Raw genomic sequence first — 21,704 nt, 5'->3', positions numbered from 1 at the left:
TTCAGATTCTTCTTAGGCTCTTTCAACATTTCTTAGTACTCAGCAACTGCTGTGAAAGGGAAAGTTGTGAGCTAGAATTAAGAGCTTGAGCTGCAGAAAATATATGTTAGTTTGGTTGGATAACTTTTCTTGGGATGAGTATGAAATGTCTACTCTATGCTTTTTTTTAATAGGCCATCTCTTAATGATTGAGCAATTTATTATGGTTGGCTGAAATCAATGAGCTCTGTGAGAGTCAAGGAAATTCTACTTTGTTTATATGCTTCCACCACCCTCTCTTTTAAGTTGCCCACCCTGTTATCTTCCTCCATTTGGCCCTTTCTTCTTTTAGATGAAGAATTGGAACATTAGAGGGATAAGAATTAAGTATTTGTGTTCTAGTTTAGCTTGAAATTGGGGACAAAAGCAATATTTGACCCTCAGATTCAAAGCTGTAACTAGCACTGATTTTAAGTAGCTGTGGTTTGCAGAGCCTGTATCTTCCTCAATTGTTGTTGGGTATCATATTCGTCAGGGTACCTGGGTTTGCATCTAGAAATGCATCTTAAATCTGAGTGTCATGGACAGATTGTGTAATGCAGCGCAATTGCTAATTAAATATTAGTATATGCAAGCCATTTTTTAGTTTCCATCTGGTACCAGCACATGGAAACTGTCAGCATTGTTAAGGACAACTCTCTTAAAGTGCAGATTTTTCAATCCCAAGTGTTCAAAATGATCCTAGGTCACAAAGGATTATTCAGGAAGAAGGGTTGTTGTTTGTTTTGCTTTTTTCCTCCTTGCTTAATTAGATTCTTTTTTACAATGTGGATATGCAAAAGAGGTCAGTAAGGTTCCTGTCTTCAAACTTTCCATGGCAAATGTGAGGGCTTTCTTTTTGTCTTTTTATGTTAGAAATTATTTGACCTGTCTTTTAAATGCCCATAAATGCTGCGAAGTGTAAAATGCAAACTGAACATACTAAAGGATTTTCCCATTATAACAGATTTCTTTATTAATGCTTTTTTCTTCTCCAGCTGATCATGCATCATTTTCAGGTTTCACATTGTTTGCTTACCATAAATGAGATCCTTCCAAATGTTGCTGCTCTTGAGGTCTTGACCTCTTTGCTTTCAAAACAATATTGATACCATTTTGAGTCTGAGCTGTACTTTTTATGTGGTTTTAAAGAATAGAGACTTGAAATGCATCACTCTGGGAGAGTCACATCACTAAACTTTGCCGAATCATATTCTTGGATAGCTTGGCTACTATCATGTATGTGGCTACACATACAGATATGGAAAGTTACCTCTTTATACCACCTCGTGTTTGTTTTTTGAGAAGCCTGTTCCTGTGCCTACCACAGTCTACTCTTTTAAAGAAAAAGTCATCTTTAAGACTTAGGATCTTACAAACAATATGGAATTGCTGCTGTCTTCCCCCTCTTCCTTTGAAAGACTGCAGGTGGACTTGCCTCTGCAAGGGCCTTAATTTAAACCTTGTTCCTATTTTCTTTGGGTCTGGGAAACATCCTTCCTCTCTCTCCCTCATTTCTGAACTGACACATAGCTACCTGTAGGCGCAACTACTGCTGAGGATGCTTAAGTGGACAAGGAAAAGAAAAGAATAGGAGGTAAAATAGTTCCTTTCATTAAAATCTCTTTTGTACTATTAAACCTCGCTCCTTTGATCCCTCAGCCTGGTGCATAGTAAGGCATTTGGCCCTCTAGAGTTGATTGATGCTTTAACAAGAGCCCTGTGTTTATATTGCTCTACATATTGTTACAGAAATGAATTAACTTAAGATTCCCAAATAAGCCAGTAATAAGAAAACAAAACACATTAGTCTGCCCATGCAGCAGCACCACTAGAAGGCTGTAACAAGAAAAATGCTGTTTGAGGCTGGAAGGATTGAATGTTTCACAGGACAGTTTCTCAAGGTACCTCAAAAAACAAATGCAGCCCCAGATCATGGCATCTGTAGTGTGATTTTAAAAATGTGGAACCTTGTTCTAAAGAGTTCAGAAATCAACTTATTTTATAATGAATTGCAACGTGGAATATTTACATATATGTTCCTTCTGTTGAGCTGATTAAATTCATAATAGACTTCATATAAAGAGGGTTTATTTTTTTCTGACTGGTGGCTTATTCTACATTAAATAGAGAACTTTTTTTCCCCCCTTGAATGAAATAGAGTAAGACAAACAACAATTAAGATCTTTTTTTTTCCTTATAAATATATGGCGCTCATATACCTGGAGAACATGTAGCAAACATATAGCAATATTTGAGATATTAACCTCCCTGTACTAATGCAGGAGGTATGTCCTGAATTTTCCAAGCAATAACATTGGGTTTTTGTCATCTTAGGTAGCTACCAAAACTTCCCAGGTGACCACTGTCTATATATTGCAGTAATAATACTAGTGGTCCATTATAAAGAAACAGTAAAGTATTCCAGCTTGAAACAAGTCTAAAAAAAGCACATTTGAGATGATTATTTCAGGAAGCCCTAAGTAGGCTATGTGTTGCATAGCAACACAGCCAGGCAGTCCTTAGATTCTAAAGTAGTCAGTGTACACATGGGAACAGAATGCAAAAATGATGGAAGCCTTGAAAAACGTAAGGCTGAGACTAAGAGGAAGCTGAAGTGAAATGATATGCAATGTAAAATGTGAATTTATCATATGAGATATAATAAATTGAACTGCTTTTAAGTTACAAAAACTGAAATGCTGTCAGCCAAATTGTGCTTTTTTTTGTAGCTTCTAGATAGTAATTAAAAGAAAGGCAGAATGTCTGGTGGCTGGGAAAACTAATTCAAATGAAAGTAGATGTTAAATGCCTGCCACAGGAAAAATTTGCATGGAAAAGTTAATTTATTATTGACAAGCCAAAAAGTTGACCAAATATATCATGAATGAAATACTGACTAATGTATTGTGGCACAAAGAGGTTCAAATACTTACATTATTAAAAAGCTGCTTGTCTCATGTTCACAGGTCTCCAGGCTGGCCCAGTGGTATTTATCTTTGCAAATAATGAAAAGTATGGTGTCTGGGGGTATTCTTGGCAAACTCCAAGCTTGCGCGTGAAATGTGAGATCTTAGTAGGAGCATATTATACTATAGCAGCTTTGTTTTTGCAAGAGGCAATCTGATTTTATTAAAAACAAATCTAGGAACCAATATTTAATATTTGGTAACACACAGTTGTGGATGATCTTGCTATTTAAAAAAAGCAAATTCCTTCCTTCCTTCCAGTAGTGTTTTTGCCACGGCCCAAGAAGAAACAGTAATAAGCTCTTCTTTTCTGGATGCTGCAACACATACTTTCATGATGAGTCATGACTGCATGATTTTAAAAGGTAGTCACATGCAGACAGTTGAGCTATTCCACCAGAACCTGCTGAAAAGATATGTGATACAACAAATGTTGCATCTCTCTAGTAGCTTACAATGTCTTTAAAGATTTGAGGAAAGTGTCTTGGAGGGGCACAGTTGCTTTTTAAATACTGAGGAAGAGTTTAAGGATAGCTAAACTGTGGAGCATTTAGGTATCTTGAATACTTGATAGCTAGACTACACGTCGTACTGAAACATTGAAGAATCCTAGCAAATAGGTCTGGAAGAAGCCTTATGAAAATGCTGGTGCATCCTCCTGTCCATACAGGATAATGTATAGCCTAAGTTTTAAATGCTGGCATGATACTGTTATCTAGACATTTTCTTTTTGCTGTTCTAACTGCATGCTTTCCCTTTGAAATGCTTTTGTTACCTGCAAACTGCTGTTGTAGATGCTGTAAACATATCAATCAAATTGTCAGAATGCAGAACATCACAAAATGTAAACTTCAGTTAACTTGGGAATGGGAGCAGTGTAATAGGAATGATAACTCTATTAAGCCAAATCTCTTGCAGTGAGATAAGAAGAAAGAAGGTCGTCTAAGACAACCTCACACATTGCAATTTCAGAGGAAAATGGGTATTGTAATGATATGAGTATTGCCTGGAAACAAAGTATGCACCGTAATTGTGTTAGATCATGGTTCAGCAGTAAGCAGTGGGAATAATCTGTGTTCCAAGGACGGAAAATTAAAATATTTAGGATGGAATCCTCCAGAAAGAGGAAAGTGATATCTGTTTTCTTAGTAAATAGGCTCCACAATGTTAAAAGGAGTCTTTTTAGTGACTAGTAAATACAAAGATGCCATACAAAGAATTAGTATAAAATATTGTTAAGCACCTGACCAGGTTATCTTTCCATTGTAAGATGTCTGAGGCTTCCCCTCCCCTCCCATAAAATATCTTTTCAGTGAGCCAAACCCCTCATTCAAATCAATGGCCCTGTGTGAAGTCCTTGAGTCAGGTTAGCCCACTGGTTACCTCTTGGTAGAGCAGCTGGAGGGGTCCACCACAGTCGAAGCTATCTTTCTGGCTGCAGGCTTAACTGGTTTTTCTAATGGAACTCTGAGTTCTCTAAGGCAATTGCTGCTTCCTCCCCATCTCTATCTGCTTTTTTTTCTTCCTGGTCTTGTTCTCCAGACAGAGTACCCTTTTGAATGATATCTCCCTGCCTGAAAGCTGATTCTTCACACCCATATAGTGACTTTGTAATTCCATCATATTCCCCCAACCCAGCACATGCATAGATAAGTCTTGGCAATGCTAGCTAATACCTTCTTGCTAACTATTACCTTTACCGACATTTTAAAACAATGAAGAGCAAAGCTCACATTAGTTCTTACCCTAGCATAACAAAGCTCTGTATTTTATAAGATTGGGCATACATTAATATGGAAGAGATAGTCTACGTTTCTTGGCTTGTAACTAGCTAAAGATCATGAATCTTCATGTTAGTTTCATGGTTTGCTCTTAGGAATTGCAGCAACTATAATGAATTACTTAGGGATGTTTAGCCATTCAAATCTATAGTTCAGCTGAGTATTTCAGCCCTTATAAATGAATGGAGGTTTCCTTGCACCATGGAGCTATTTCTTAAAAAACACAGCTGGTTCCCATTTAACTGGAAAAGTACACAAGAATGTACTGCATACTGTCTGTGTGCCATTTCTTGTTTGATTTTTTTTATTTATGACAAGGAAGTCTTTTTTTTGTTTTGACCTCAAAAGCATTAGTACTAGTAAAGTAGTATCTAGCAAGAGGTATAGCTGTAAGGGAAAAAAAGATACTAAGGGGAATAGGTCTTATGTGGATAAGCATTTTATATATGCTGAACTTAAAAATTCAATGGACCAGAATCCTTTTAGGTCATCTAGAATAGGATTAATGTCACCTAGCTTAATGCATGTATAATAAAGATCTCTGCTCGCCTTCTGGACTTTTTTTCTATTCAGTAGGAAGAGATAAGCCCACTGAAGGTGCTAGTTGCATTCATTCTAAAACAAATGCTTAATATGGATCAGATGAATCACCTCATATAGGTACCTACCTACACATGTGTACACAGGCATTTAAAATTAGTCCAATGAATCTCATTCTTAGCCCCTTCCATAGCATTAAGCTTCTGCCAAAAATTGGAAATCTGTTTGATAGAAAACCTTTTATCAGAGTGGCTTCTACATTATCGCCTTTGTACCACTGATTGTTTAGAAGGCCCATACTGGTCTGCAGGTCATTCACAGAACTATTTTGCTATCAGACCTTCAGTTAAAAGTTGGCTGAACCTATAATTAGTTTCAGTTGAAAGTTGTCTATAAGGATTACAGTGGCTCACAGCAGTTTGGCCCAAAATGTCTGCAGACTATTGATCATGACTGTTTAGTGTTTTGTTCTTTTTTTTCCCCCATAAAGCCATATGCATGCTGTTGTATGTAGCAGTGACGAGAGAAGACATGTCTGTTAGAAAAATAGTCACTACAGTGCTTATAACAAGTTCGCTAAAGAATAGACCTCAGAGACTCAGCTGTGTTTTCTAATGAGAAGTGTGTTGATCAATACCTTTAAAGCACTGTGCAGGCTGGCACTTGTTGACAGAAGCGCCTTGGTTTGGAGCACCACACCACTCTAAACAAATAAACTGCAGTGCTGCATACCTGGCCTCATCCTCCTAGAACCCTGTAACATCAACCTTCCCACAGCTCAGGTGGATGTGGGAACGCTCAGCAGGGCTGCCCGGTGTCTGTCACGTGAGGCGCTTGACAGCTCCCATCTTGCCTGAGGCCCTTATCCATCTTTATGGTTCTGAGCTGCTATAGCAATGGATTTAGTTGTTCACAGAGAGTATCAGAGCATCCTGAAAAGTGTTGCTTTAACTTGCTCCTTCCCTTCAGAAGCCAAAAGGTCCATTCACCAACTGCAAGTAAAAAAGTCACTCGGCAATAGATGCCTCTTTTCTCATACATGTTTTGTTTCCCATTCAGTATTCTCTTTAGGTTGAGCAGTAACTAGTGATGGCAGATGGTAGCTGACCCGCTTCCATTCCCTAACATAGAGTCCCCATGTGGATACTTAAATGTTGTGATTTGTTTCCTGCATAGGGTGTTAATTTCAAAATATAAAAACAATTGTTGTTATTTATAATTGCTTCCAATAACCTCAATAGTTTTCTGTGGGAATGCCAACTTCTGTACTGTATCTTTTCAAAGAATGAAGATCTCTGCAGTATTGCTTCATTGATTATGTTTGCTTCTTTTATTTGCTGCTGTTATTTCACTCCCCATTTTTATGGAATAATGGAAGATAAAACTGAATTTGTGAACTGAAATTAAGTGGTAGATGAGACCAAATCCTTATGGTCATGGGCATAATGAAATTTGCCTGAGCAAGGACATAGTAACAACTTAACTATTTGGCTTTTAGTTCTGTATATCTCTTTAGGTAAAATAGAACTTAAATAACACAGAAGGGAAACCTATTAACTGTCTTAGTGAATGATCTCTTTGTATAGGTTATGAGCTGAAGGATATCCAACTTCATAGTGCTTTTTTATGCAGATTTAAAACAGTTTCTTAATTTTTTTCTGGTTAAAAAAAAAAATCTCAGGTTGTCATTTTCTTTGTTCTGTTTCATTGTTTAACCAGTTGAGTTTCCCAATAAGATCTTATTAGTACTAGGAGTACTACATATACTATGTTCACAATAAAAATACATTAACTGCCAAAACAGCAAGTGACAGTAAGAACAATAAGTTCTACATTACTATTTTATAGAGGTGGTAACTTCAGAAACATCAGACAAAACAACATAAGGGATTTTCAAAGTGTGGATTAAAATACTGTCTAGCTCACTAGCTGGCATGGACATTTATGTTCCTTTAATTGGCTTTCAAGAGTTAATGCTATTTTCTTGCTCATTTGTGTCTGTGCAAAAGCAATACTATTGTATAGCACAACAGATATAATCTCTTGTGGAAGAAGTACACTTCTGTTAAATTGTTGCTCTATTTCTGCTTTCGACATAGCAGACCATGCATGAGATGGGAATCTAGGTACAGATTGCTGTGGAATAGAGTCCTCTCCTCACTGGAAAGAGTCCTGTCTCTAAGCTAAGGCTAGGTTTGGAACCAAAATTTATTTTAAAAGCATAATTATACACGTTCTCTAAAGCAGACGTGCTATTAAATGACAAGTTCTCTCTCTCTTTTTTTTTTTGTTCCCTTATGAAAGCTGAATATAGATAATTATATTTAAATAATGTGCTGATCGTGATACAACATTCAGCAGCCAAAGCCTTGGAGAGTTTTATCTGAAAATCCCTTATTCAATGTCATCACTAAGTATATATGGAGAAAGAGGGGGAGTAAACGTTGAAGGATTGTACCTCTTAGCCTTATACTGCAGGTTTGCAATAAACTGTCAGCTCTCCTGTGCTAGCCAGCAACATATGCCAAATCCCATAGACAAGCCATGTGTCAAGTGCCCTTCTTATTCCGTCTTCCTTTTAAAATAATAATAAATACCAGTTAGTGAAGGTACTTTAAATGTGTCTGGGGTTCTTTTAGGTAGATAGTCCCTTAAACAGGCTAAATTCAACAACTCTAGGTACTTCTAGCCCATAAACTGTATAAACACTGATTTTTAATTCATGCTGGTATGCCACATAATTTCTCTACTTTCTTTTCCAAACTCTTGAGAACAACGGCACTGTGTAACTTGTTTCATGTAATGATTATGGAATGCAGTCAAATTGGGATTTCGTTTGTGAAGCCATCGCTAACTTTTTAGTTCTTTTTAAGACTTCTTTCAATAAAACCAAAGTACGTAGAAGAAGGAAAACTGTTGTAGAAATTTGACAGATAGCTTCAGAAACTTGGGGGATAAGATTTGTTATATATGGCATGGAAATGGAAAATCTAACACAGAAATTGAATTGTGGAGAACAAGGAGTATTCAGGGAATTTTCTGAAAAAACAAATACTGATTCTTTCTGTACCTATTAAATTACACTGTTCTTGTCATCCTTCTTTTCTCCTCCTCCATTCTCTGGATACTAATTCTATTCCTTATGATGCTACCTGTAAAACTTCTTCATTTGCATAGGATATAGAAGTAGGCCTTTTGCAGGTGTAGCAGTGTATGTTATTCAGAATATTCATTAATAATACAGAGATGTCTTGCTGCACTGGCTAAAATCCAAGATAGCAACTATCCCCATCTACCTTCCTCATCCTCCAAAATTCTTTAAGTGCTTTCAACTGATTTTCAGCACAACTTTATTTGGGAGGAAGGAGTTGGGAGAGGAAAGACACAGAAGTCTAAAATACCCACATTTCTAGAAGTTTTATGAAACTAAGAAGCTGAGGAAAGGAAAGATGCCATATGAAAATCCCCAGGGCTGTATTGCAAACTCTAACCCATTATCAGGCAAAGTGACTCCCCATGGGGGGAAAGATAAAGCACAGCTGGGGGAGCCTTCAGATGGGATAGTATCTTATCAGTTACCAAGGAATCCAATATTGTGACAGCAGGTTTCATTAGTCTTTATGCTCACAGAACTGCTTTCTTTAGTTTGCTGGTTCAGTTGGCAGAAGCAGTGAGGTTTGCAGCCTTCTTGTTTCAGTTCAATACCATGTAGCAGAGTATTGTTTTTGCAACTTAATTTTTTTTTTTAAGTTTACTAGGACTAGTGGGACTGCGACCACAATCTTTAACACAGGAATATCTGTTAATACAATTAGTTAGGAAATTCAAATTATGTTTCACAGAATTATTAGCAAATTCCACTCCTTCCACAGAGACTGAAGGAAAAAAAGGTTTTTTGGAGTGAATGGTAATTCCTTAATGACTGGTTCAGTGAATAATTACAGACTGCTGGGCATTGAGCCATTCATTGGAAGGGGAGTTCTCGGGTGATGTCAGTGGAGTTCCATATTTATGCAGTAATGTCTCAAGATAATGCCAATACAAAACAGAATGGTGTTTGACATTTAGGAGAAGACGCAGACAGGAAAACTTGGAAGTGTTAATAAATGTATGTTTGGTAACATTCTTTTTTGATCAGAATGTTGTTAGTAATGCCATATTGAGCCTATAGAAAATGAACCTTTGAAATAAAGTTCTCCACAAGCAGATTTTCCTATGGCTTTATAGCTTGTTTCTTGTATAGCTAAAATTAAATAAGCTTGAGATTTCCCCCAGTGCTCTCCATGTTTTATGGAATGTTTCAAGAAGAATATAATCTTACAGAAGAGTATTCTGTAGAGTGCAGTTTGTACAGTCCAGGGAATTGCTTATGGAGTACAACACTGCTCATTTTGCCAGCCTTACAGCCCTATAGCTTGTTCCACCTCAGTCATAGTCTTCTCTGCTTATTCTGTTCCTGATGCACTGATATGCAGCTTCCAAAGTACCAAAATAATATTCTTCTCTGTGGTGTATTTTCTATGTTAAAATAAACTAATGTCTTGGCAGGAGTGATAGCTATGATGACTTTGTACTGGTGCTACACTAATGACAAAATCCAAGCCTGTACATTGATTACTTTCAGGTTTTGCAGTTAATTTTCTACAGGCCAGTTGCAATAACAGGCATGAACAAATATAACTCATGTAAGTTTCACTTAAATCCTTTATCTTCTGATCTTGCTGGATGATATTCTTCAGTGAACAGGTCAGATAAGTCTGAAAACTTGTGCTGTTTCCTTACCTTATCACAACTGTCCTCACTGTTTCCCTTCACCTTTGCAAGTTATATGCTTCATTACGATATGGTTGATGTATTTGGCATTGAGATGTCTGCACCTTGGGCGAAGAACAAATGGTAAACTTCTCATTTGCTTTAATATTCTTGCAGTGTTTCAAGAAGACGGCACTTCATGGGAAGAAGTACACATGCTCTCATGCTCATGAAAGCATTTGTTAATTGAGAGGCACTATGCTATTTTATGCGTGTCAGGCAGGCTTTCAGTCAATGCTGACCTCTTTCCATTCCCTAGGTGTTTGTTGTTACGTTTTGTGGGCTGGGTTCTTTTGGTTGTTTTGGGTTTGGTTTTTTTTTTTTGGTTGTTTGGCTTTTTTTGTTGTTTTGGGGGTTTTTTGGTTGTTTGTGGTTTGTTTTTTTTTTTTAAGGCAGTTTCCTGTTTCAAAGTTGTTGTTCATAGGAGTAAAATTATCATGTCAGCCGTTCAGTATTTGGCATGGGACACCAAAGCTTGATAGCAATGAACTTCTTTTTAAGTCAGTCAGTCTTACAATGATACTTGATATAGTTATATTTAGACTAAATAAAATATGGTGTAGAACCCTTTTCTTGGCTTCTAAGACACATCACATGTACACCCTCATATTGCGGACTGAAGCTGGGGAACTGAGGACTAAAATGAAGATGAACAATGGACAAGATTTGTGAAGTTATTGACAGTTGAGGGTGGGGAACGGTTGGCTGTTATCTTTTATGTATCTGTTTTAAAATAAAAAGTGTTTCTAAAAAATGAGGTTTTATTTTTATTTGAAGAGAGAAAGCTGAATCTTTTGCTGCTGTTAGTGTTTGTGATGACTTCAGGGGCTTCTTCAGTGTCCAGCAACTGCAGTAGGAACTGGTTAAAAAAATTTGTACACTCTGCAAATGTGATGTTTCAGCTACTTTAGTAATAATAGCTAAAGCTTCTCACTGTATGCAACTGTGCAATGTTGCCCTTATGCCCCTGCCCCCGGTTCTGGTTACAAGTCTATAAATTTAAAAAAAGAAAAAAAAATCCTAGCAGGTTAGATCTATAGCAGATACTCCAGCAGGGATGAAAATCTTTCTCTTACTGAGGTTGAAATAGGAGTTTCCTTGTATCTTTGGCAGATCTTACATTAATGCACATCATCACATTGTTCCATAATAACATGAGAAATAATTATTTTCTAATGAAAAGAAGTTCTGAGTTTACATCTGGCTTACAGAGCATTGCTTTCTAACCTCTGCATTATAGTTTAGCTATGCTTCTTGTTCTGTTAGCATGTCTCCAGTCCAGTGACTTTATGGTAATGCATTCATTTTGGTGCAACTACCACACCAAAATAAATTAGTTGAGTCTGAAGAGGTCTATCTACAATGCCAAAACTAATCATACCAACAGAAAGGAAAATACACAAAAGATAGCTGTGCCCATGTATGAGCACGGTGTTCTGCGTGCAAAAGCATTATCGATTTGTACTTTCTTATTCCTTACGCTCTGCATTTTGTGCAGAAAAGAACTTTCTTCCGCCCCCTATCTACCTCCTACTTCCCAGCTAATATTAAAAGCAGAGACAGCTCTATAAAGAAATTATGTTGCTGAGGTCATTGCTTTTATAAAGTACTCACTAGCACTTTATGAAGCATGAAAAATGAAGTTGTTTAAATACTGTTGAATACAGATTGCATAAAATCCACACACCTTTTTTGCTTTCTACTCTGTTTCTTCTCTAATTTCTCCAAATTTTGGGATTGAGGCATCTTCTTTTGCTGCTTACTGCATAGCCGGTCTACTCCACAATGAGAAGCCTCTAGTTCTTCTATTCCCGTTCCATAATGTCATTTCTGGTGTTCTAAGTGGTGTTCTTTTTTTCGCCCATCCAGGTACTGCTATGTGGATATTTGTTAGCAATGACTGATGTGGAATCTACATATGCAGACTTTATTGCTTCAGGAAGAACAGGTAGAAGAAATGCATTACATGATATACTTGTGTCCTCTCCGGGTGGGAACTCTAGTGAACTAGCCTTAAAGTTATCAGAGCTTGATATAAACAAAGCAGGTGAGTACATTTTGGTCTTTTATTATACTTACTTAAAACTAAAATGAAAAGAGTAGTATACAAAACATATGTGCACTCATTATTCTCTTGTCCCTCAGCAACAAAAATATTTTTTTCTGATAATAAAAGATCAGCAGGGGTTGCCTGCAATAAGAAGTCCAGATTTCATAAATGGGAAAGGTGGTTATTTGCAAGTACAACATATTCCTGAAAAAAACAAAAGTCATTCTGCAGTGAGTGCCTAGTGGCAGAGTCCATGTCGGGATAAATTTTATGGAAAATCAAGTATAAGGAAGAAAATAAGGAAATCTTTATTAAAACCCAACTCTTCATAATACTCTTTAATGGAAGCTCTTTGATTTGAAGCCTGTAGGAGAACCCATGTGACTGCTTGAAAGGTTATTGTGGAGATTAATTTTGTTTTCAGCTGCCAGAGGACAGAGCAACAGCAATGCATTGTTGTTTGTTTTACTTGAATCTTTGTTTCTGGGTAAATTGTCTTTTCCCCCTTTCTGCTGATACTTTGTCCTTCTCTATTGTGGTTTAACCCCAGTCGGCCACAGACCACCACACAGCTGCTCACTCACTCACCTGCCGGTGGGATGCGAGAGAGAATCGGAAGAGTAAAAGTGAGAAAACTCATGGGTTGAGATGAGAAGAGTTTAATAATTTAAATAAAATAAAATAAAATAGTAGTAGTAATAATAATAATATACAAAGCAAGTGATGCACAATGCAATTGGTCACCACTCACCAACCGATGCCCAGCCAGTCCCTGAGCAGTGTCCCCACAGCCAGCTTTCCCACATTTTATATACTGAGCATGACGTCATATGGTATGGAATATGGGTCAACTGTCCCGGCTGTGCCCCTTCACAGCTTCTTGTGCATCTCTAGCCTTCTCAGTTGGTAGAGCATGAGAAGCTGAAAAGTCCTTGACTTAGTATAAGCCCTGCTTAACACACTGATGTTTTAGTTGTTGCTATCAACATTATTCTCATCCTAAATCGAAAACACAGCACTATACCAGCTACTAGGAAGAAAATTAACTCTATCCCAGCTGAAACCAGGACATTCTTTTAAGGTGATTAGCACTGATGCAATCCTAAATCTTACTTCACCTGTAATATTACCAAAACTTTTAGCTGGTTGTGCACCTTCAGTTGAGAGGAAGGAGGGACAGTGTATGGTGAAGGGCCTTACATTAAATAAAACTCCTAATATGGCTATGTAATTATTTTCATGTTACGTGGGTGACAGATGGATCTTACAGATATTTGAAAGCCCTTTTCAGATCTTAAGAAAGAGGTCTTATGCTTATTTTAATAACACAGAAGAAAACACGTGCAGCAAAGAACAAACTGTTGATAAGCAGCTGCCCTGTTTGTGCACATATTTTTCTCAGAGACAACGGCAAGGGTTCTGAGATGCAGTCTCATCACTGGACAATCAGATGTGGGCAGCGTGACACTTGGATGGTTGTTGTGCTGTTTGGAGGGGGGGATTCTTTTTTTGGCTTTCAGGCTAATGTACATCCTAAGTCATTCCTTCTGCAGGTGCCAGTTTGGGGCCTATAGCTTCTAGATGCATGCAATTCTAGCTGGGCAGGGCTTTTACTTTTTTTTCTATTTAAAAAGAAAAGCTTTATTAGTGTGTGTGTGTAGGTGTGTCTATTTATTTTAATGTGGGGATACATGTAAAATGTTGGAAAAATATAAAGTAGGTAGCATTTGAAATGCATAATGCCAACCTCCCTTCCTGCTTTAATTTTCTTCAGTCTCAGATTTACACTTATCAAAATTGTCTTTGATCTTGTCCATTTAGAAGATATAAACAATCCTTATTTTTAAGTTAAGCTGCTGGAGCGATTGTAAGCCAGAACTGTGTTCTTTTGTGAGCTATAAAAACAATGTGACTTTGAGCCTGTAATATATGTTGGTATGCATTTTGTACATGCAGTTAGCTCTGTAGTGATGAGAATGGTTTAAATAACTGTTAGCCTAATTTTTAATACATAATTCAGAAGTTTATTTTAGTTTTTCTGGGAGACCTTCTTTGCAGCTTGGGTAACTTAACCATTGCAGAAAAGTGCGCAGAGTTGCTCATAAAATTACTTTAGGTAGTAGATACACAAAAATGCCTGCATACTTCTTCAGGAGGTTATGCAGTTTGAATTAGATACAATGAAAATATATTTAAATTTTGTATTATTAGTACACCTGGATAAAAGCCTCCAAACCACAAATATTGGAAAATGCATTGTATTATCATTCGTATGAGTATTAGTGTATTACCCCATCATGTCTTTCCGAACCAAAGAGAGGCTAAAAAAAATTTTGCATCCCAAATTCCAGTTCAGAATAAACTAGTGCTTGCGGGATGCATATACGTGTCACACCTGACAGGATTAAGAGGAAAACATATGTTTGGGGGTTATATCTCGTTTCTTTCAAGGTGCATGTCAAGCAATTTATGCTAAGTACTACCTAATTATACAAATAGACATCAAGTTTCAAATTTTTTTTTGCTGTTTTTCTTTTTTTCTTATTACAGCTATATGCATTTTCTTGCAAAAGTACAAGTATATTTGCTTTCAGCTGCATGGATTAATGGCAGAGTAGGATAATGCAGATTTAAAAAAAAAGAGGTTATTATAAAACATATGTAAATTAAGGTACCCAAGCATAGTTAGTACATTAACTTTGAAAAGTCTGCAGATACATTTCCTCTAAAGAACAGGAACAGCTTTGAACAGCACTAGGCAGTCTTGTTCAAAGACCACATATTTTCTGTCATGCAGTATTTGATACCTCAAGTGAGTGCTGGTTAATCCCATCATTGATGAACCAATGACAGATAATAAAGATTTTACTGCATAATTATGTACAATACATATAATTACTGTGTAATACTCTCCCTTCAAAACAACTGGTCTAGTGTTCCTTGTCTATAATAAGCTAACAACCTGCTAATATCTATGGAATGGACATATTTACCAAACTTCAAAATAGAGGTTTCAAGTACTCTGTAGCAATGCATTTTATCTAAATTTAGTAAAAGCGACACTGTGTACATCTGATAAGTAGAAATCTGTGACAGAAATCATAAGACAGAAGGCAAAAGGAAGATTTTTAGTGGGGAAATCAGCAAGTAGTTCACCTGCTCAGCTCTCTCTCAAGGTAACCAATGCAATTCCAAGAAACTTTATATTCAGTTCATTTTACAGGTGATCGTAGATAAATAAAGTAGTAAGGAAAAAGTACAATGAAGAACAAGGACCAGTCTCTGCAAGTCTAATCTCTAAAACAAACTGCTGGTTTTCTAGATGTCTGCAGATATGCCACAGAACATGGATTCAGTGCAGAAGTAGAAAGGAGACTTCCTTGTAAAAGTTGTATTGGTCCAACCATCTACAAAAAACTAGGAATGAGTAGAGTCGGTAAAGTCATACAGAACTGGAATGAAGGACTGATTGTAGAAATTTGTGATTGAAAGTGACTTTAGTTCATGGTAGAAATGGTTTAGGTGTAAGCATTGGGAACACTGATAGGCACTGAAAAGTCAGTAATGTTACAGAAAGAAAAATGAGTTAAAAGCTGCACATTAGCAGAACTAGTAACTGTTGCTAGCTTACCAACACACACAACTGTATTATGGCTTACAGTATCATATTATTCAGTTTGGGGTTTTTTAATACTGCCTGTTAATTTCAAAATGCTGTGTAAGAATCACAACTCTTAAGAGATTACAGCCATCATGTTTTTAAGGAAGAATAGTTAAAGAGTGTGCTTATGCAATTTTGGGATTCTCAGAACCTAGAAGCAAATGTGTTTTAAGACCTTTGGTAGGAAAGCTCTGCCAGCAGAAAGACAAAGTCTTGTAGTATCAAGTATTATAGATTAAATGGACCTAGACTAGTGAGTTTTTTCAGTGAGTTGGGAAAATCTTTCAAGAAATGGTATATTAGAACCTTAGTGCTCTTTCTCTGAATCTTTGTGCACTATGTTTAGCATTTAGGTAGTGAAATGTTTGGGTTTTGTGTCCAGGATGATTTTTCTTTTGAACACAAGGGTTCAAAAAACCTTGCAAGGTTTTTTCTCTCTTTGGTTTTGTCTTTTTTTTTTTTTTTAAAGAATTCTTTCAGCAAAGCTTGACTTGCCCAGATAGTATGAGGGCTATTAAAGACTTCCTAGTAGTCAGAATAAATGGAGTAAAGAGCAGGCAAAAAATAAATCTAAAAATATCAAATTCCACTCATCTGGACTTTTGCAATATCAGAACAAATGTAGGAGGCTTTGTAGAAAGTGTTTGGACAACTTGGGCAAAAGGGATTTCTGTCCAATAGGAAATAATTGCATGTAGATCCATCCTGATGGAATCCTTTGTAATGTGGGAGATAAAACTGGGAAATAGAGTTTTCTGAAAAAGTGCTTTGCAAAAAAATTTTTTATTTATTAGTCAACCCATAATGAACAGAACAAACCTCACTGTTTAATAGGTTAATCAATCTTCCATACAACTTTTCATCAGGTTGAATTTCGTAATTATGAATACTCTCTGAGGCATTTTGCCACCTAAATACTCAGTGCATGCACAAAACACAGCTATCACGTCTGAGCTTTTTGCAATGTTATTTGCAATGCAAAGAACTTTTTTCTTCCATTAGCAATGTGCCATTTCTTCTATATAGAAAAGAGAAGGTGTTTATGGTGCTTATTTCTATAAACAGAAATAAAGCTGCAGATGTACAGTGTGATTTGAAAGGGCGAAACAATAAATATCTGTATTCTAAAGATCTATACATTAAAGTTAAGAGGCACTACCACCTTTACTTAGACCTCTTGGAATTTTCTTAACTACTGTATGAAGCCAGTACAATACAAATAACTTAGAATCCTTGCAAGATACAAGAGACAATTTATGTCTTAACATATTTCTTACCTAACATTATTCCTTATTATGTACCTATAGCTAATTAGTCCAGTGTTCAGGGACTTCTGTCTTATCTGCACTTAGCTTCCAGCTGTCTGAACCTGTTAGGTCTTTAATCGTTACGTGAAATACAATACTCTGCATATAGGTACTAATAGACTGTTGTCAATGCACTTAGCCTTCTTTAGACAGGCTTTATGAGTTGTCTCCTCACTGTGCCACTGTAAGATGTTTTCTATTCCTCAGATCATTTGTGGTTTGCAGTGAGACAGCTGGACTGAACGCCGTGGGGCGTGGTACTGAAAATGGACGCACAGAACAAACACAGCTTTAACAAACTATTGCTTTTATTGAAGTTGCATCTCTATATAATAGACTCTGTTCAGAATTGGTGTAATGAGATTTTTTTTTTCTCTTATATTGTCATAGTATCATAGTGAATGAATTGTCAAAAATACCCTGCTATTTTTGTTAAATTCTTTCATTTCTAGCTACTTTAGGTCTGTACTTAAAATGATAGTGGTGGTTGCAGCTAGGAATTTGTTTCTGACGGTGTCCCTTGAGGTACAAACTATGGCTATCTTAATAGTAAAAGGTTTCATATTTAATGCAAGATTTCCATTTCAATTTCTTTTTACTTTATTTTTGAGACTGGTGGATGAACAGTTGGGGTTCTGGGAGCAAGACCTCTGTTTTAGGGTGGATCACTCGTCCTTTTCTTGTATGTTATAGAAGGAGAAGGAGATGCACAACGAAATCCAAGTGAGCAAACTGGGGAGGCCCAAGGGGAGGCAGCAAAGCAAGAAAGCTGACATCCGACTTTGACCGACTGGAGCAGCTGCTGGATGTTTTCAGACTACAAGAGCATGCTGGAACAAATTTGTTTCCATGAGCAAGCTGGTGGAAAAGAAAGTGCATGTGTCTTCACTGCTGAAACCCACTCAACACAATGCTAAAAATGGGGGTACAAGCTGTGGCAGAAGACAGAATTTTCTCTACCTCTGTCATTAGCAATGGTTGAACATGTATTGATTTTTTGGGATAGTGTCATCAGATGGATCCCTTCATAATGACTACTTGATGGGAACACTTTTAGAAAGTAGAAGAGGTAAATCTTGTAGCAAATGGCCTTTGAAACGTCAGAGGATCTAATTGTATATTTAAGAAAAGGCTTGTGTGATCCTCAGAGTTTAAAATTCTCTGGCCAAAGTGTTCACCCATTAAAAGAACTGTAAAGAAAGCACTGTTTTTAGAACTTTGCGTCTGTTTTACAGCTCTGTTATTTACAATGGTTTTTGTATTGTATGAATTAGATGCTCCACACTGCCCCTTCTCAACTGCTCATGAAGAATATTTCTGTTACTGTGAATTTTTCTACCACGCGTTTTGAAAGGGCTGGTTTTTTGCATAATGTGGTGATGTGCACATGATAGATTTAAAACATCAACGCTAAACTGATTATGCCTAAACCTAAATGACTCAGCAACACTCTAATTTGTTACTAGATGAGCCTTCAAAACGATTTGTTAATGTGAATACTTCAGCGTGTTTTGTGTCCTTGGTAGAGTTTTGCCACTTGCCTGTAGTTAGTTGCATATCAGAGACTCAAATTGAATCTTTTATGTTATTCTTTCCCATTTTTCTAATTTTACTCCCAATTTCTTAATCTTTCTGCAAGATATTTTTTTAAAATGTTAGTCCAAGTATTTTATTGTTACGGTAGTTTTAAAATACATTTATAACCTTATATGGGTTAAAATTCAAACAAATTCCATGGTGCTAGAGATTTTCCTGGTTCACATTGTTAAAGATGGGCCTTTGTTTACACACGGGAGAATTAACTGACATAGGTTATTGCCAATTATGTATTCTGGCTGAGTTTTAGATTGCAGGGTAGTCCAACTAGTGGATCATGGGCTGGATCCAGCCAGGGGGACTATTTTTTTTTTATTCCTTGCCTTTGCCTCAGTTGATCAGGCTGTTGAGTTTGCAGAGCCAGTAGCCTGTTACTGATGCACCAGGTACAGCCAAGTGCTAGAAGCTGCTACAGCAGCCTTTTGGCTAGGATGTGGAGAGGGAAGCGAGAGACTTGGCATCTAGCACCCAAAAGACTCTATTTTTCCCATTTCAGCTATTCCAAAATGAAAGTCCAAACTGGACCTTCATTGAAATGCCAGGATAGCTTGTCCATCCAGAGGATTACTTAAAATATCTACAAATTGATAACCTATTCTGCAGTAGCTATGCTGATTGAGTTCCTTCCCCACCCATCCCACCCCAATAGACAAGACCATAAATGAGGCTGAATGCTGCAAAATGGGGCAGCCACATCTCTGTGTGACTAAGGTGAGTAGAGCGACTGATTAGTAAACCATGGCAATCACATAAGCACCAATCACAAAGTCAGAAGATTTGTTCTCTTTTATTAGCAGGAGGTAATGTCACTTTCTTTATATATAGTATATATATTATATATATTTTTGTGTTGTTGTTGGTTTCAAATGTTATGCACTTTTTAATGTTTGTAAACTTTTACTAATGAATAGTGTGATTGCTTCCTGAATATATTAATCATCAGTTAACAAAACATCTTTGTGACCACAGCTGTTTGTTTCTACCATATGTATCATAGTACTTGTCACCTGAAATTCTTTTGTGAGATGTGTGGAGAAAAAAAAAAAACACTTCTGATCAGTATTATGAGCTCATTTATTAGTGTTAATAAAAAACAAGCCAGCAGTATGCTTGTGGCTCATTAGTGTAATATTAACTCTCACCTTTTATGGTTTGGAAGCTGAATGCCTCGCTGTCTTACTAGCTGTCAAATGCCCTATCTTCTTGGTAACAGAAGTAGTCCATTTGCTTTGAAAATACTGTTACCCTTAAACTAATTATTTATTCATTTATTTTACTTGGTGTTCCTTTCAAAGTTAACACATTATTATTGATTTTTTTTTTTTAATTATTCTCCACACACACACACACCCCCCGCCCCTTGGTCTTGCATCAGGTCTTCAAGCTGAACTGGTTGCCCCTTTGTCATGGACTAGTTACTGTCAATCTAGCACAAACACCAGAAGGAAATAAGATTCTAGGGCTTTTTATAGTGTTACTTTATTGATGATCCATGAAACACCATCAATAAAATGTCACAGAAAAAGGTAATAGTGGAAAAAGTAATTATCGTACATTGAAGTGTTGGTTTTCCTTATTTTCCTTCAGTGCTGTTCTTTATTTCAGTACACTTTCCTTCTTAATTCTTCTGTGTTGTGAAATAAAATTAATTTCAGGCTTTCCTCTCTATTTTGTACCTGTTTCTTCTATTTCTCCTCTTGTTTTCTTTTGTTTTTAAAACAATTATGGAGGCGTTTGCTGGTTTTTGAAACACATCTCTCTGTGATGGAAAACAGCACTGTTAATTTTAGTAGAGTAAAAGGCTGTTTATGTTCCTCATCCCCCCAAAATATGTGAGTGCTTGCTTTAACACTTGAACTCTGCTCGCTCTCTTTATTTGGGGTGTTTCTGTAGCATCTATAAGCAGGCCTCACTTTATGTAAATGTGTGGTTAGTCTGTGCCAAATCACAGCACTGTATCTTGAGTACTATTATTACCCGAGCAATTACAAAAGAGCTAGTTCAAGTATAGTCACACCTTGTGTAATTGAATCATATAACAGGGACACCGATGGCAGAATTGGACAGAATCGGACTGGGTTATTTTTCCCCTTTGCTAGTTATCTTTTTCAGTAAGCCTGCCACTCTGGCTTCTGTTCCAGTATCTTCTTTATATTTTATTGTTCTCATGATAGGTAAAATGTTTAAATGTTTGTTTAATCCAGGATTATCTTAGAAAAATCTCTCCAAAAGCTGTATAAACTCAACAAAGTTAGGTCTGGACTATCAGCTTAATAGAATACTCCTTAAAGGTTTGGGTTTGGTGGGGTTTTTTTGGTGGTGGTGGTTTTTGTTTGTTTTACTGTTTCTTTAGTGGTTTGTTTTTCAGTGCTTCGTTCACCCTGCCAGCCCCGTCACTTCAAAAAATAGTCTCTGTACTCATGTTCTTGTTGCCCATAATAAAGTGTTTGCAAGCATTGCACTTGCAGCGTTTAGATTCTCCATCCACTTGAAACACAAAGAATATAGAACTAGAATTGGACAAAGATATTGGCATTTCTTTCTTCTGCTTATTTCCATTAATGTTGTCCACGTGCTTCAAAAAGCTTCTATTAAAAGACAGCAGCAAGCACGCACATACCATTATTTCATCAGACTATCATTTTAAGCCAAAAGTTCACTATGACCTTCCATATAACAATTATTAAATAAATATGAAAAAATCCAGTATACCTGCTACTCATTCCTGCTTTTTCCCTTGCCATGTTTTTTTCCACAATTTTAAAGTGGGGAGAAGTGTATCCTGGTATGAGTGAGAGGTCCTGAGGAGTTACATTTTATGCAAATGGATAATGAAATTATCTGGTGTCCAGAAGGAGGGAACAACTACCAAAATGGTTAAGCTGGGACGTCTACAATATGAATGCCTTCCTTGGCTAAACAGTGAAGAATTCCAGGTGTACTTAATGTTTATATTTTATGTTTCAGAAA

At 36.7% G+C, this 21,704-nt stretch overlaps 1 protein-coding gene across 1 annotated transcript in view; it reads left to right on the top strand.

Moving 5' to 3' along the window:
* PKIA (cAMP-dependent protein kinase inhibitor alpha) overlaps window positions 1-19,843 on the top strand; it is a 44,735-nt gene extending 24,892 nt beyond the window's left edge. The window contains exons 2-3 of the mRNA XM_075141612.1: window positions 11,990-12,167; window positions 17,832-19,843. Coding sequence (XP_074997713.1) covers window positions 12,017-12,167; window positions 17,832-17,911 — 231 coding nt within the window. The 5' untranslated portion in view covers window positions 11,990-12,016 and the 3' untranslated portion in view covers window positions 17,912-19,843. The remainder of the gene's footprint in view (window positions 1-11,989; window positions 12,168-17,831) is intronic.
* The last annotated feature ends 1,861 nt before the right edge of the window (window positions 19,844-21,704 follow it).

This window comes from Calonectris borealis, chromosome 2, assembly GCF_964195595.1.
Source record: "Calonectris borealis chromosome 2, bCalBor7.hap1.2, whole genome shotgun sequence".
Taxonomy (NCBI): domain Eukaryota; kingdom Metazoa; phylum Chordata; class Aves; order Procellariiformes; family Procellariidae; genus Calonectris; species Calonectris borealis.
Note: the sequence above shows the minus strand (reverse complement) of the source record. Positions and strands in the feature narration are given on the sequence as shown.